General features: G+C 43.2%; 1 protein-coding gene and 1 pseudogene across 4 annotated transcripts in view; one reads left to right on the forward strand and one right to left on the reverse strand.

Moving 5' to 3' along the window:
- Aplp2 (amyloid beta precursor like protein 2) overlaps positions 1 to 10,897 on the reverse strand; it is a 61,123-nt gene extending 50,226 nt beyond the window's left edge. For all 4 annotated transcript variants that reach the window (XM_028776156.1, XM_028776155.1, XM_028776154.1 and 1 more), the window contains exon 1: positions 10,633 to 10,897. In XM_028776156.1, coding sequence (XP_028631989.1) covers positions 10,633 to 10,737 — 105 coding nt within the window. In that variant the 5' untranslated portion in view covers positions 10,738 to 10,897. The remainder of the gene's footprint in view (positions 1 to 10,632) is intronic.
- Positions 10,898 to 14,676: 3,779 nt separating this feature from the next.
- LOC114628255 lies at positions 14,677 to 14,808 on the forward strand (annotated as a pseudogene).
- Positions 14,809 to 15,279: the final 471 nt, after the last annotated feature.

The following is a 15,279-nucleotide window of genomic DNA, read 5'->3' on the forward strand; positions in this document are numbered from 1 at the left end:
AGAGAGAGAGAGAGAGAGAGAGAGAGAGAGAGAGAGAAGTACCCATACACATTAAAAAAAAAAAAAAGACACTCACACTAAGCACTTTTGTTAAGTTTACAGTCAAAGACTGTACAAGGTGGGACCTGATACAAGGTGGGACCTGATACAAGGTGGGACCTTTAAGTATCATATAAAAGATAACTACAGCTTCATTTTGAGACCAATAATAGAAGATACTCTACCAGGCCTAACAGTTTCAACTACAGAGAACATTTACTAGAGTTCTTTAACCCGTGCAATTAAAAAAAAGGAAAAAAAAAAGAAATGTTCTAATGCACTGGCCATTAAAAAAAAAAAAAAAGCAGTCACCAATAATAGAATATACTATCCTCCCCCCAAAAAAATTTCAAAAAAGTTACAAGTAAATTATTCGAATTTGGACACAAGCAAAGTTGTTGGACAAAGAGACAACTTTACAGTATCAAACTGCAAGTGAGGAAATGTCAAATTTAGTATTTCCCAAATTAATCTACAAACTCAGTTCAATCCCAAACAAATTCCAACAGGTATGTTTTTGGTGACGTGTAGTAAACATACAAAGAAAGAAATAAGTTTAAAAAAAATAGAGAAAGTAACCAAGTTGCGAGGGCTTATTCTAGTAAATGTAACACTTATTACTTAGAGCAAGAGCAGAGAGGTCAATGGTACATAAATTTAAAACAGATTCACAAATTAAAAAACAAATTAACAAAAGTGACACAGTGGAGCACAGGGAAACTACATCTGGTGGCACAGGACTATAATTCTAGCGCTCAGGAGGCTGAGGCAGGAAAAGCTCAAGGCTGACAGACCTGGGTACTTTATCATCAAGACCCTACTTCAGAATAAAAAATGAAAGGGCTGAGACTATGTCAGTCAGAAAGCCCCTGCCTAGCAGGTGTAAGCCCTGGGCTCAACATCCACCAGCACCACCCCAGTTAGAGATGGAAAGAACAAGCCAACCCTGACAATAACAGCAGGCTCAGAATCTGTATGGTATATGTTGGATACCTATGGAAAGCAGAACTTCTTCAATAGACAGTATTAAGAGAGTAAGGGGTAGGTTGGAGAGATGGCTCAGTGGTTAAGAGCACTTGTTTCTGCAAAGGACTCAAGTCCCAGCATCCACCTGCAGCTCATAACTAGATATACCTCAAGTTCCAAGGGACCCTATATCCTCTTCTGGCCTCACAAGGCACCAGGCAGAGGATGCACATACCTACATGCAGGCAAAACACTCATATACGTAAAACTTAAAAAAATTCTTTGGGGGTTGTTTATTGATTAGTTCAACCATAGAGTCCATGTTTAGCATGCTAGAGGCCTGGGTTCAATCACCAGAGCCTACGAAAACAAACAAAAATATTTTTAGTAAAGCCACAGAGAGAAAGCACATCTTAACTCCAAGTGAAAACAACTCAAGTGTCCAAGGGCAAAGTTGTGGTTTTCTTCATGCAGAACAGCAACAGAAGCTGATGAGCCACAACTATGCTCAGTACAAACAACTCTCAAACACAGGCTTAGTGAGAGACACCAAATACTCAGGAATACATTGAGTAATTCTATTTACATGGATCTTAAAAAAAACAAAAAAGGGAAATTTTAATGAAGACATCTGGTTTTTTTTTGGGGGGGGGGTGTTTTTTTGGTTTTTTCGAGACAAGGTTTCTCTGTGTAGCCCTGGCTGTCCTGGAACTCACTCTGTAGACCAGGCTGGCCTCGAATTCAGAAATCCGCCTGCCTCTGCCTCCCAAGTCCTGGGATTAAAGGCATGTGCCACCACCGCCCGGCTGAAGACATCTGTTAAGACTACAAAGAAGAGCAAAGAATAAATACATAAAAGCTGGGGCACAGTTATTTCTGGAGAACAGAAAGAGGTAATGGTTCTGCTCTTCTTTTGACCTTGGAAGTGATTCATGACAATATGCTTGGCTACTTTCTCTTGTTATTTGCAAATTTTAAAAGCTCAAAAATAAGCAACAGACAGCTAGGGCCACATCTCAGTTGGTAGAGAATGTGCCTAGCATGGTCAAGGCCCCAGGTCCATCCCCACCAAAGTATAAACCAGGCCTGGTGGCATACAGTTGTGATTCTAGCAAAGAGAAGTAAAAGCAAGTGGATCAAAAGTTCAAGTAAAACTGAGCTTGGTGTTGCAGATCTTTGAGGCAGTGGCAGTGGCAGGTGGATCTCTGTGAGTTCCAGGCCAGACAGGGCTACACAGTGAGACTTGGTTTCTTCAAACATAACATAGTTCAAGGATTCCTCTCCTATACTTGCTATTGAGTGTAATCCCTAGGGATCCACATGCTGAAAGAAAACGGATTCCTGCTGCACACATGCAATCTCTCTCCCTCTCCTTCTCAAAAATGTTAAAATAACAACAAAAGGCTTATGAAAAACCAGGTTAAGGAGGACAGCAAGTGAGTAGGCACATTGACATCTGAGTTTCACATTTTTTTTTGTTGTTGTTGTTTTTTGTTTTGGTTTTCCGAGACAGGGTTTCTCTGTATAGCCCTGGCTGTCCTGGAACTCACTCTGTTGACCAGGCTGGCCTCGAACTCAGAAATCCACCTGCCTCTGCCTCTCAAGTGCTGGGATTAAAGGTGTGTGCCACCACTGCCCCGGCTGAGTTTCACATTCTTACCTCATGAAATCTTCACAGTAGGCTCAAATGAATGAACAAAGATTCAATCAATGAACAAAGATTACAACTCAATAAAACCCCCAGGAAGTTTTATGAAAACATGAAATGGAATGAGAATGCCAAATGATCAAGCTCAAGGAAAGTTATTTCTAGGAAGTCAAACAACGACTTCCTTTGTAATGCTTTATTTCTGTCTGAAATTCGTTAGTTTTAATTTTGCTGTTCGTAGCCCAGGCTGGCCCTGAGCCCCTAATCCTCCTGCTTCCATTCCCTAAGTCCTGGAATCACAGAGTTGTAACGTTGTGGACTTTAACTTCCTATCCTCCTGCCTCAACCTTTGGAGTGCTGAGATTTCAGGATTATGGTACCATGCCTGGAGAATTGTTTTTAAGTCTAAAGCAAGCATTATAAATGTTAAAATAAGCTGGGCAATAGTGGCGCACACCTTTAATCCCAGCACTTGGGAGGCAGAGACAGGCGGATTTCTGAGTTCGAGGCCAGCCTGGTCTACAGAGTGAGTTCCAGGACAGCCAGGGCTATAAAGAGAAAACCTGTCTTGAAACCCCCCCCCCAAAATAAAAAGATAAACAAAAGCAGGTGTTGGCTAAAGTATTTTTAAAGATGCTTTGCTATGATTAAAGGAGGTAAAATAAATGCTGCCCTAACATTCATCTCTCAAAATAAAAATCCTATTTCTGCCCTCCCAAGTCATAAATTTAGCATTCCAGGAGAAAAATGGTATTTGAAAACAGCTATGCTCTCACCACACTATTAAATCTTTCATTTTCTTCTCCAAGTCCATTTGTTTACATTCTTCCAACCATTCTGTTGTGGGTGACAGCTCTCAAAAATGAAGAATAATGTCAGTAAAAGTCATCTGCCATGCTAGCACCAGGACCTGAGTTCTCTTCCTCAGCACCCATGTTCAAGTCAGGTATAATAGTGACATCTATAGTCAGCTTGGGATAGGAAAACAGAGACAGAGCCTCAAGTCTGCTAGCAAGCCAGCCAGGAAGTCTAGCTCTGGTTTAATCAGAGACCTTATCTCAAAAATAAGGTGAACAACAACAGGAAAATTCCTGACACTGACCTCTGGCTTCCACACCATGCACATGCACACTTGTATTTCAAAGGAAATGGAACAGTGTAACATGATAAAGCTCATCAGATAACTTTTAACCCAGAATAACTCAGTAGGTAGGAATTACTTGTTTCTCTTTAAGCCAACTCATGCACAGGGCTTCCCAAGTGGAGAGTGCTATAGTAACAGACAGGCACTGGGTTGCTACCAACAATATCTCTTCAAACCAAGCCCATTTGGATTCAAAACTGCTCCATTTTCCTCCAAAGCAGGTCCTAGAGACCGGAAACTATTGAAGTCGGACTATTCCTCCTCTATAGAGGAGCTTTGAATTGGTCAGAGTCTTGTGCCACCCAACTAGAAAATGTTTCCTCACCACTAAAGGAGACATATAAAGCAATTTCCTCTTCCTCTGGATATTACCATCCTCAGAAAAGTGAGTCTCAGGAAGGCCAAGTAAAAAGGTTGATGGTGAATTGCTCAATTAATAAACTAGCCCTACTGCTATCCCATACCAAAATCTAAGTAACTTTTTTTTCTGAACCTCAAATCTACTAATTACATAGCAGACTGATGAAGATTTGTAAAATACATCTGGAGCTGGCAGCCTCTACTCTGAATAATGATATATCCCCAATTCTAATACAACTCCCAACACGGGATAATTGTTTTCTTATTAGAATGCAAAGATAAGGGCTGGAGGAATACAAAGATAAGGACTGGACAGATCGCTCGGTGGTTAAGAGCACTGGCTGCTTTGTCCAGAGGTCCTGAGTTCAATTCCCAGCAACCGCATAGTGGCTCATAATCATCTATAATGGGATCTGATGCCCTCTTTTATCATGCAGAGATATTTGCAAATAGAGAATATAGATGTGTAAGAAAGTAAATCTTTAAAAAATGCAAAGATAAAACAAGCTTACTATTAAGGAGAGCTTATACTAAAAGGTCTTTATAATCAGTAGAAAATATAAAATGGTAAAGTCTTCAGTAAGATAACAATGACTTCAAAGAGTTAAGTTTGATGTGTACCAGTCCATAACATAAATTGCTTGAATTTACAGAAAATTTACAGGAAAATCCCTGACAGAGAGGAAGCAAAAGAGCAGTGAATTTAGACTAAGACAGACAGATTTAAGCCCTGGCCAGACAGTATGATCTTTAAACCTTGGCATCTACTGGACTCACTTTTTAGGTGGTAGTAAGAACACTTATTTCACTGGGCAGTGGTGGTGCACACCTTTAATCTCAGCACTTGAGAGGCAGAGGCAGGCGGATTTCTGAGTTCCAGGCCAGCCTGGTCAACAGAGTTCCAAGACAGCCAGGGCTATACAGAGAAACCCTGTCTCGAAAAACCAAAACAAAAAACAAATAAACAAAAAAAAACCCACCTATTTCACCAGACTAACCTGATATGGGAGCAGCACTCCCCCTGCTAGTTTCTCTTCTATATCTCAGTTACCTGAGGAGCTTTTGGAAACAGCATCCCTGATGCAGCCAATGAAATCCTTAATCACATGCAGTACACCTAAACAGCAGGAAGCAACCGATGCAGCTTCAACTGCTGCACCACTTGGCACTCCAATAAGGTTAGTACTAGCTGGACAAATACTAAATGAATAGTCAGCTTTCTAATCTTCCTATTTTAAAATCAGATTACAGGGGCTGGAGAGATGACTTGTGGTTAAGAGCATTGAGGACCCAGGTTCAATACCTAGCACACACAGAGTGACTCACAGCCACACGGTTCCCAGGGATCTGGCACCCTAATGTGGCATCTTCGGGTACAAGAGTACATGTGGTACAGATATACATTCAAGCACCATATATGGTAATAGTAATAATAAAAACAAACACTAGGTGTTTAAGACAACCTTATTTTAAAAACAGCTTCAGCTAGAGATGCACATCAAGAGTAGAAAGCTTGTCTAGCATGTTTTTATATAGTCTTAAGATTCACTTGTCAGCTGACTGTAGTAGCATGCCTTCAGACAGAGCTCTGTGAGTTTAAGGCCAGCCTGGTCTACATAGCAAGGTTCTAGGCAAGCCAACGCTACATGGTGCATAGTGAGAACCTGCCACAAAAACAAAAGCAAGCAAACAAACAAAAACCTCACTTCTCAAAACAAGGGAATAGAAAAGTAATTATTGGTTATACTTTATATACAGGACTGGAATCCTGTCCTTCTATCTGAATGCACCTACATAGTCTACTTTCCAATTTAAGCTATAAATCAAGGTACAGTATACTAAACTCAATTAAGTTTTGAAGTAATCTAGTTTATCTCACTAAAAGACAACATGAAAATTGAATTAGAGTCAATTTAGAATCCTCTTCTCAACTGGCCCTTCCATAGCAACTGTAATATGAACAAAGATTAGACCCTGCTTTTAGTCACACAGAAATGTTATTTTCTGTAAGTAGCTCATTTTAAGAGAATTAAAAGTAAGTGCTGATATTAACATCAATACACAGTGTGTACCACGTTTATAAAACTTCTACACATCCTGTATCTAAGAAATATAAACACCACCAAATGTTTTCCAAGCGTCCTTGAATGATATAATTTCAAGCTATTTTTCATTTATTTTCTGTTATGTTTTTTAAATATTACAATGACTATGTACCATCTATACATCTATTTTCTTTCATTCGCTTTCAAAGGGAAAAAATGCAAACCGGGTGTGGTACTGACTTGCTGGTAGTCCCAGCACGCAACAGCCCAACATGGGGGGTGGGAGTGGTAGAAGATAACATGACATTTAGCCCAGTCTGGGATACAAGACCATATATCTCAAATAAGCAAGATGTGAAATCCTGAGAACACAGTCTAATAAATAAAGAATCTTGAAAAGTTATGTTTTAATTTTCCAAAGTTGAAACAATGTCAGATAAGTTAAAAATCTGATCTTTAAAATTATATAACTTTTTACATACTAATGCCAGTAGTTCAAAAAAGCATATTAGCTTTTTTACAAAAGTGACCAGATCAACTAACAGACTGATACATGTATCAATATTAAATCTCCCAAATCATAACTCCTCAGGTGTTATGTAAGAGAATGCCTTTGCTCTAGGTCTTCAGGGGCAAAGAGGGTGGCATACACAACTGACTTCCAGACAGATCAGCAACAAATACAATAATGGTAACAGAACAAGTGATAAATTCTTTCTCCACTCCAGGATGCTGGGCGCTCTGCCACTGAGCTGCAATCAGACATGTGAGAGCCAATTCTAAATATTCAGAATGTTGATGCTGAGTGCAGGTAAATTCCACGTGAGTTGTTTGCACAATTTTGCATTTTTGTAGGCTTGAAATCATTTCTAAAACAATTTGAACCAAAGAAAAAGGTAAAAGGTAATGAGAGTGGGGTGGGGGGTGGAATAACATTCAAAATTAAGGGAAAGAAAAAAGTTCACCGTCATTCCCCTTACCCCTCCCTCCAAACACACAAACGAAAGTAGGGCTCATGCCAACAACTTGAAGCAAGACTATTGGGGGAAACATGGCAATATATTCAAAAATTGTGCTAACAATGCATGTAGGACCGGCAGTGAGCAAATGTATACAAGGGAAGTATAAAAGGCTTACACAGGCAGTGTTTATTCAATTGTCTAGCAGCCACATCAGAGCACAAAGAAACTGAAAAAATAATGTAAAGGTATGTTAGCCGATCACTAATATAAAAATTGAGATACTTTAATTTTTTTCATACTGTCTTCACATCCTGGTGTGTATTACACTTCATAGCACATCTCAATTCAGAAGCTACATTTTCACAGAAAAATACCTGATTGCCATTTTATCTCAAAAAATAGGCTTTTAAAAGCAGATTCTGGGCTGGTTGGTGGCGGCACATGCCTATAATTCCCGCACTAAGGAGGCAGAGGCAGGTGGATCTCTGAGTTCGAGGCCAGCCTAGTCTACAGAGACACCCAGGGCTACACAGAGAAACTCTGCCTGGAAAACAAAACAGATTCAGAAAATTCAGTTACTTCAAAATTTGTTTCCCCAGCAGTGTGATGCCTCCGTGGACAAAGGCACTGTTGCCATGCCTGACCAATTGAGTCTGCTCTACAGGGCCACACAGTGGAAGGAGAGAAGTGACTCCCATACTTTATCCGTTGTCCTATGACCACCACAATGGCCTCAATATACAAAATAAATAAAGGAATGTATCTGTAAAGTATTTTAAAGAGGGAGCTGGAGAGACTCAGTGTTTGAAAGCACTTCCCACTCTTCCAAAGTGGGACCTGAGTCTGGAGCCCATAACCTGTATCAAGTGGCTCACAATCCCTTTTAGCTCCAGCTCCAGAGAATCCAAAACCTCTTTTGGCCTCCAAGGGCACACATGTGCCATACTCTTAACACAGATACACACATGCATAAATAATAAAATACATCTTGTAAAATATTTTAAAGTCTTTTCCCCTAACTTTCAAATATAAAGGTCAATGAAGAATTCCTTCCTCAACCATTTAAGTCCCATTATGTTGACTGTTTAGTTTAGATGGGAGTGAAATAAATTCTTCTACAGAAGAGGACCAGACTGATAAACTTAGTTTAGTTTCTCTGTTGCCAGCAGTGTCTTTAAAATACACTTGTAATTGAAGCAATGCCTTGATACAACTCCACCTTTCACAAGTATCTCAGAAAGCAGTTTCCACCTCAGTTGTCATTCTTGAGTTTCCTGGACACTGCCCATCAAAGGATCACTTTCAGATGTAGCAGAGGAAAGTCAAGATCTGGCTTTCAGAAGCTTAAACATCCATAGTAAAGGGAGCAGTTTGGGCACACATTTGGAACTTGCACACAAGAGAACGTGCCCTGGGATTTATGAAAGGAAGTGCCCAGAGCAGAGAGGTATTAAAAAAAAAAAAAAAACCACAGGTGCAAAAGATTAATTTAGTCAACACCAAGCAACACTAAAGATCCGCCAATCAATAATTCTGTGCCAAGCAACTTGATCAGGGATTTGGCCAGAATCCCCTTGGCTAATCTCAATAAGGGCTTTCTCAAAGACATCATCATTTAAACCATTCTCATCTGAATTAAGGCTTTAGCAATCCTTTGCTTGACAGGAAAAAAAAAAAGAGTACACACGTTAATAAAATTCTGCTAGTCAGCAAAAAGACCACTTGAAACAATGACGGTGTGAACAAAAATATTGTTCCAAAGAAGTGAAATCCACAAAACTTCATTTCAAAAACATTCTGCAGAAATGTTTTTTATTTTGTTTAGCCAAACTTTTCAACTGAACAGTGTGGCAAACAGTCAAAATTAATCTATAACAACTAATTCTGATATTGGTATTTCTTCCCCTGGAGACACTAAATATTACATGGATTCTTTAAAACTGATGAATCCTTTGTTGTGAATTCACTAGTACCTAAAGTTTCTCACACCAATGAGAAGTGAGGTGGAGTGTGAACAATGGTTTTTGACACTGACCCATAAGACCCACCTAATAAATAAAACTCATTTCCCCACCCCCACCCCTTCTCTTCTTATCCTGCTCAATGTAGCTGTTTCCCATTGACATCTTATGAGGGATCACAGATACAGCCCTACCAACTGTGTGGAAGCTAAAGAATCTAAAAGTTCGTGTTTATAAACATTAACTGTTTCTGCTTACGACTTATCTTTTTTCCCACCTCAGTCAAAAAGTTTCAAGCAAGATGAATACAAAGATTGTTTTGAGCAGTCCCATCCGGAGGATTTCTTTCTCATTAGATCTTTTTACCAGAAGAAATATTTACACATTCTGTAGAAATGAATTCATTCTGAGCCGGGTTTTTAATCAGAACGTTCTCAGGTCATGTCAATTTAAGCAAATACAATCTATGACACTAGCTCAACATACAGAAAGCCACGGTGGGTTTTGTTGTTGTTGTTTTTGTTTAATACAACAAGCAGGCACAAGAAGAAATAAACTACACCAGAAACACACATTCCAGTCGTACAGTTCAAGCGTTATTTAGAGAAAGTAAGTAAAAATAAAGTCCCACGTCTCCCTAGGCGACAGAGGGTTCTTGCGGGGAGGCTAGGTGCAGAGCAAGCCACAGAACGAGTTCCACACCTGACATTCTGCCTCTTCCAGCGGCCTGAACTCCCGCCAACCACCTAGGACCCTAAACCACTTCACCAGGTTAACGAGGGTGACCTCTGGTGCAGAGCAATCACTCTGATCCTGATCCAAGTAAAGTAGCCCCTAAAAGGTTTCCAAATGTACTGGTGGATAGCTTCCCTAAAGGCTCAACGTCTCCCGGGAGCAGGAAAGCCGGGCTCCCTAGTTTGCCAGACTTGTGCAAACGGCTGGGAGGCAGGGGAGGGCGCAGAGCGCCCCACTGCCCTGGCGGCGCCTCCTCTCCCGGCTCCCTCGGCATCTCGGCCACTCGCCAGGGCTGGAGCCGCATCCCCGCTGCCAAGTCCACCTGGTCAACGACGGCTGCGCGCCGACCGTCAGGTACGAGCCCGAAGCCCAGGCCACCCGACCGCTGCGGGGCACCAGGGACCCTATGCGGGCCGCCCCATTTAGAGCGCCGCGGGGCGCACGGCCGAGGCGCGCACGGCCCCGGGGGAGGGAGGGCGCGCGGTGCGGTGTCCCCGAGGATGCGGCGGCGGCGGCGGCGCCGGCGGGTAGGGGGCTGGGGCGGCCCCGCAGCCCCGACGCCTTTCATTTGGCCTCTGCGGCGACGGAGGCAGCCCGACCTCGGCGCTAAGCTCTGCGCAAAGCTGAGACGCGGGGGCGAGGTGGGGGGGAGGCAACCTGCCGCTGCGCCGAACCTCGCGCCGCGCCCCCGGCCACAGTCCCACACCCGCCCACAGGCCGCGCTCCCGGGCGACCGGAGGAGACGCGGCTCCGGGGCTCGCCCGGTCCTCACCTCGATGTAGCCAGCCAGAGCCGCAGCGGGCGCCGTGAGCCCGAGCAACAGCAAGACAAGAAGCTTCCCGGTGGCCGCAGCGGCCGCGGTCCTGGTGGCCGCCATCCCTCTCCGGGTCGCTGTGGCGTTGGGCTCTTCCACTCTCAAGCACAGCCAGACCAGAGCGCTGCCCCACCGCGACCCAGAAGCGTCTGAAGCCCGTTCGCCGCCGCCCCGGGGGTTTTACACCGACCGGAACTGACTTCACAAAACCACGCCCTTCTTCGACAGGATCCAATACGAACCGGCATAAGTGGCCTAAGATGCCGCCCCTTGTTTAGCCCAGGTCCAATCAGAGCATGGATGCACCGACTCCTCTCCCCGCCCAGCGCGTGCCCCCTCATGGCCCCGCCCCAAGCCACGGCCAGCCCCGCCCCCGCTCTGAACCCGAGGCTGGGGGCGCAGGAGTATTCGCGGACCGACCGTGGGCCGCTGTTCCGAGGGTGGGAGGCTCCTGTTTGGTTATCGATGGGGTGGCTCTACATCATCCACCTTCAGCCTCGGGACTCGAGTACGCCCTACTCCCCCAACCCTGCGGGATATTTTTCATATTCCTTTGGGTACCGCCCTCTTTGGGGCTTCTGGAAAATGTTTTAATTAAAAACAGGATGAATTGTTGGGAGTTCCGGACGGTTTGCAAAAGACCGTCGTCCGGGAAGATGTACGCCGGCATTCTGCTCTCCCCAGCGCTGCACGGGGCGCGCTCTTCCCACCCCCCCCACCCCCGCCCATACCGCTGCGTCCTTGTTTCGCCCCTGAACCCCGCAGTGTCTGCACACCGTTGACCTCTGCTCCTTAGGTCCTTTCCCAGCCCCTCCTCCTCGTCGCAACCCCTGCGGCACAGAGAGGCCTTCCGCCGAGGCCGGTGGCGCCAGGCCACTGGAACCCAAGCCCCCCCCCCCCCCCCATGTGTTTCAGGACAGGATTCTGGCATCATTTTTCTTCAATTTAAGATCTCTAAGCAAAAGACACGCTTTCTCTCTCTTTTCATGCTCCCCAGCATCTTGGTTCCTGGGAAAGCAGCCTGCTGCCCCAGTTCACAACTGGCACCTTGTCCTCTCCATCACGAGGGCTCTGCTGGCTTTGTTTCCTTTCCATAGCGGGTGATTTATGTACCACCCTCTGCAGAGACCTGGACTCATTTCTTTAGCTTCAACCAAATCGAGAACCAAATTCCTCTCCGCAGGAAACATCTTAGTGGAGAGGGAAAGACAGTGTCTATAGTGGGCAGAGTGGGACAGTAAGAACCCTGTATTTTACAGATGCATTCTGCAACTACACGCCAAAGTGAGCAGTCCCGCTGTGGTCAAACTGGCTCTGCCTCATTCTCCATGGATAGCAGGCACCTTTCCATTGCACAGCCCTTCCTGCTGCCCCTGCTCTATTCCCACAATTCTCCATTATCCACCTACAGGAAACACCTTGTGCAGATGTCATTTCACCCGCCTCAGTCAGAACGCTGAGAGGGCTGTATCCTACCGTGACACTTTCCCCTGGCTAGGTCTCTATGTCTCTCACATCACTGACAAGACATGTATAGTGCCCAGTGCGTCTCCAAATGGGGACCTCATCCGATAAATGTTACTACTCAATTCAGAGGCCCTAGAACTGGCATGAGTTTAGTGCTGAATTTATCTTCGCTCTCATTTATACATTGAACAAATGTGGTACTTGTCAGCGGGGCCTTTGAAAGGTAACTAGGTTTAGTTGAGGTCATGGAGGGGGGCGGGCATTTCATGGCAGGATTAGTGGCCCTTAGAACAGATGAGGGCAACGAAGATCTTGCCCTCCCTTTCTGGATCCTCCCTTCTCTTCTCTGTCTCCCTGCCCTTATGAAGAAATAGTAAAGGCATCTAATGTGTGGGAGGGGAAAAACAAATATAGGAAATGACATAAGGGGTCTTCAGCCTAAAATACCTGTAGGTTCGTTCTTAACCCCCTTCCCATGATCCAACTCTGTAAAATCTCTGGTCAGTGATTCCTAGGATGCTTCATAAGTGTTCAGTTTCTACACTTTATCATACACTAAGAATTTAAACGAAAATCACATTCTCTGCTCAGCTGTTAATGCCAGGATCCATATTTCCTTTCATATGCTTTTCCCTGTTTTTAGTTTTGTTTGATTGTTTTGGTTTTTTTGGGACTCATGAATTTTATTTTTGTTTGTTGATAAAGGTAAAAATGGAAAGAATTTAAAAATTAAAAAGGGGGTGGGGGTTAAAAAAGAAGAAGAAACAGTGCTTCAAAGTACTGTAGCGGTTTCTCAATTCTTGGATGTGGTGGATGGGAATATCCCAGCAACAACAAAACCTAACTACATTGTTGTTTTTTTTTTCTATGCAGTTCAGGCTGGTGTCAGACTTGTGACTCTCCTGCTCTGCTTCCCAAATTCTGAAATTTTGCAGGCCCCTTGCTACAAACCTCAAAAAAATTTTTTTTAATTGGAAACTTATATTTGCTGATTTTTTTTTGGTTCTCTAGGTTGAATATTAAACCTACTAAATTATCAAACATATTAAATGATCAAACATAACTTGAGCATGGAGGGGCCATCACTTTGTATTTGCAGAAGGGTGAGTCAGGCATCCTTTGACTCTGGAATTGAAGGACAACTTCAGCAACAGATTGATACTGTTTATTTCAAATAAAATATAGCTATATTATCATCATATTTTTGTTATAGAGCAACTAACAACAAAAAAATAAGAATGATAGTGTGTTTAACATTTTACAGTTAGATAAAATGTATTTTCTGATAATTCTTACATGCCCTGTTGTCTCAGCACAGGTCATACTTGTGGATATATTCCGATGGAATATTCCTGTTTAACAGCCTGTGGAACCATTGGAGGATGGGGATTAAATGGGAATGGGTTACACTCCTTGGCCAATGCTGGTGGCCATCACGCACCTGCTTCTTTCTATACTTTGCCTTCTTCCTGATTATCTTTGATTGCCTCAGTATTTAAGATTTGATTGGTATATTGTTTCCTTTTGGGTAATTTGATAATTGCCTTTTTCCTTGCTGAATTTAGAGCCCCTTCATGTCCACACAGAGGGCTGATGCATACCTCTGCTACACTCTTTGTAGACAGAATATAACCATTTATTCATATCCCAAGCCTTTGAAGGACGATATCTCTACAGTCTAGCATAGGGATTATTACTAATCAGTACCCCAAGACTATTTGCTAGACCAGAGGGATAGCTCAGTGGGGGGATTGGATGGAGACAGGTACAAAGGGAAAATCTCTTGTCTTGGCTAGTGGCTGCCTGAGAAATCATGTATACAATGGAAATAAAAATGAGGGATGACAAGAACTTCAAATATTCAAACATAGTAGCTAGGACAATGTGCTGCTGCTGCTGCCACCACCGCCATTGACAGAAATAGAGAAAGTGTGATTATGGGATGGGAGAAGGTGAAGTGAAATCCCAGGGAAGGTACCTATACAAGATGCCTAAGCTACTTGGAGAACAATGATCAAAGGGAAGTTGGAATCAGGGTTAGCATTGGGGGTGTTACCCACACAGCATTTATCATTTAAGTCAGTAAGGTAGGTAATAGGCACAGCAACAAGAAGACCAGAAAGAAACCAGAAAGATGTCATTTTTCTATCCAATCGATATCAAGCAGGGTAGCAGAGAATTGACAACTAGACAAAGTCAAGTAGTGTGAAGACTAGGCAAGGATCACTGGCCTTGGAGGCGTGATCATTAGCTGTTTCTTTGTAGGGATAAAAGGTACTTGTAGAAAATGAAGGTATAAGTGGCTGTTCAGTGAGGAGAGTCAACAAGTACAGTCATCTCTTAGAAATGCCCCCTGAAGCTCCCTGCCTGGTTTTTGATTTGTCAAAAGATACTTGGATAAATCCCTCAGTGGGCACAGGAAAATATATCAATGGCTTGACTTTCTCTTCTCTTGCATTTTAATATGGCTTTGCAATGTTCTGCAAAATCACACTTCTAATAATAAACAGAGAAACCACTATAAAGATGACTCATAGCTTTGCGCTCTGACAGGATCACAGCCAATGAGGTTTCTCCCAGGAGTGATTACTGCTAATTAAAAGTGTGACTCAAGAGGCGTTGGAAAGTTATCTAGCTAGCCTATCTTTCTCTCAGGCTTTAGAAGGCCTCTGCCACTGAGGCTGAGCAGGTGGGCTCACTCCTCCAGGAAACAATGGAAGCTACTTGAAGCAGAACAGGTTTGACCTCACTCAGTCACAGCTTTACCACATGAATGGATAATTATGATGTGAAGATTTTAATTTACAAAGCCTTTCTTCTAATTCCTGCTGGTCTAAACTAAAACAAGAATTTGTCAAACAAAACTAATACCAAATACTTTTTTTTTAAATCAGGGCAGAGCCTTAAATCTGAGGTCCAAGAGTCAACAAGTGAACAGTTTGTTTTCAAAGATAACATGGCCAGAACAGGTTAGAATCGGAGCATAATCTAGGTATGCCTGACATCAAATGCTTGAAAATAATACTTAAAACATACTGTGAACCTACTGCTTTGTTCCACTACTAAGCTGGCTTGCAGGTTTAAAGCAAACTGGTTTGGTTTGGTTTGGTTTGGTTTGGTTTGGTTTGGTTTGGTTTG

Source organism: Grammomys surdaster, unplaced genomic scaffold, assembly GCF_004785775.1.
Source record: "Grammomys surdaster isolate TR1022 unplaced genomic scaffold, NIH_TR_1.0 266, whole genome shotgun sequence".
NCBI lineage: Eukaryota > Metazoa > Chordata > Mammalia > Rodentia > Muridae > Grammomys > Grammomys surdaster.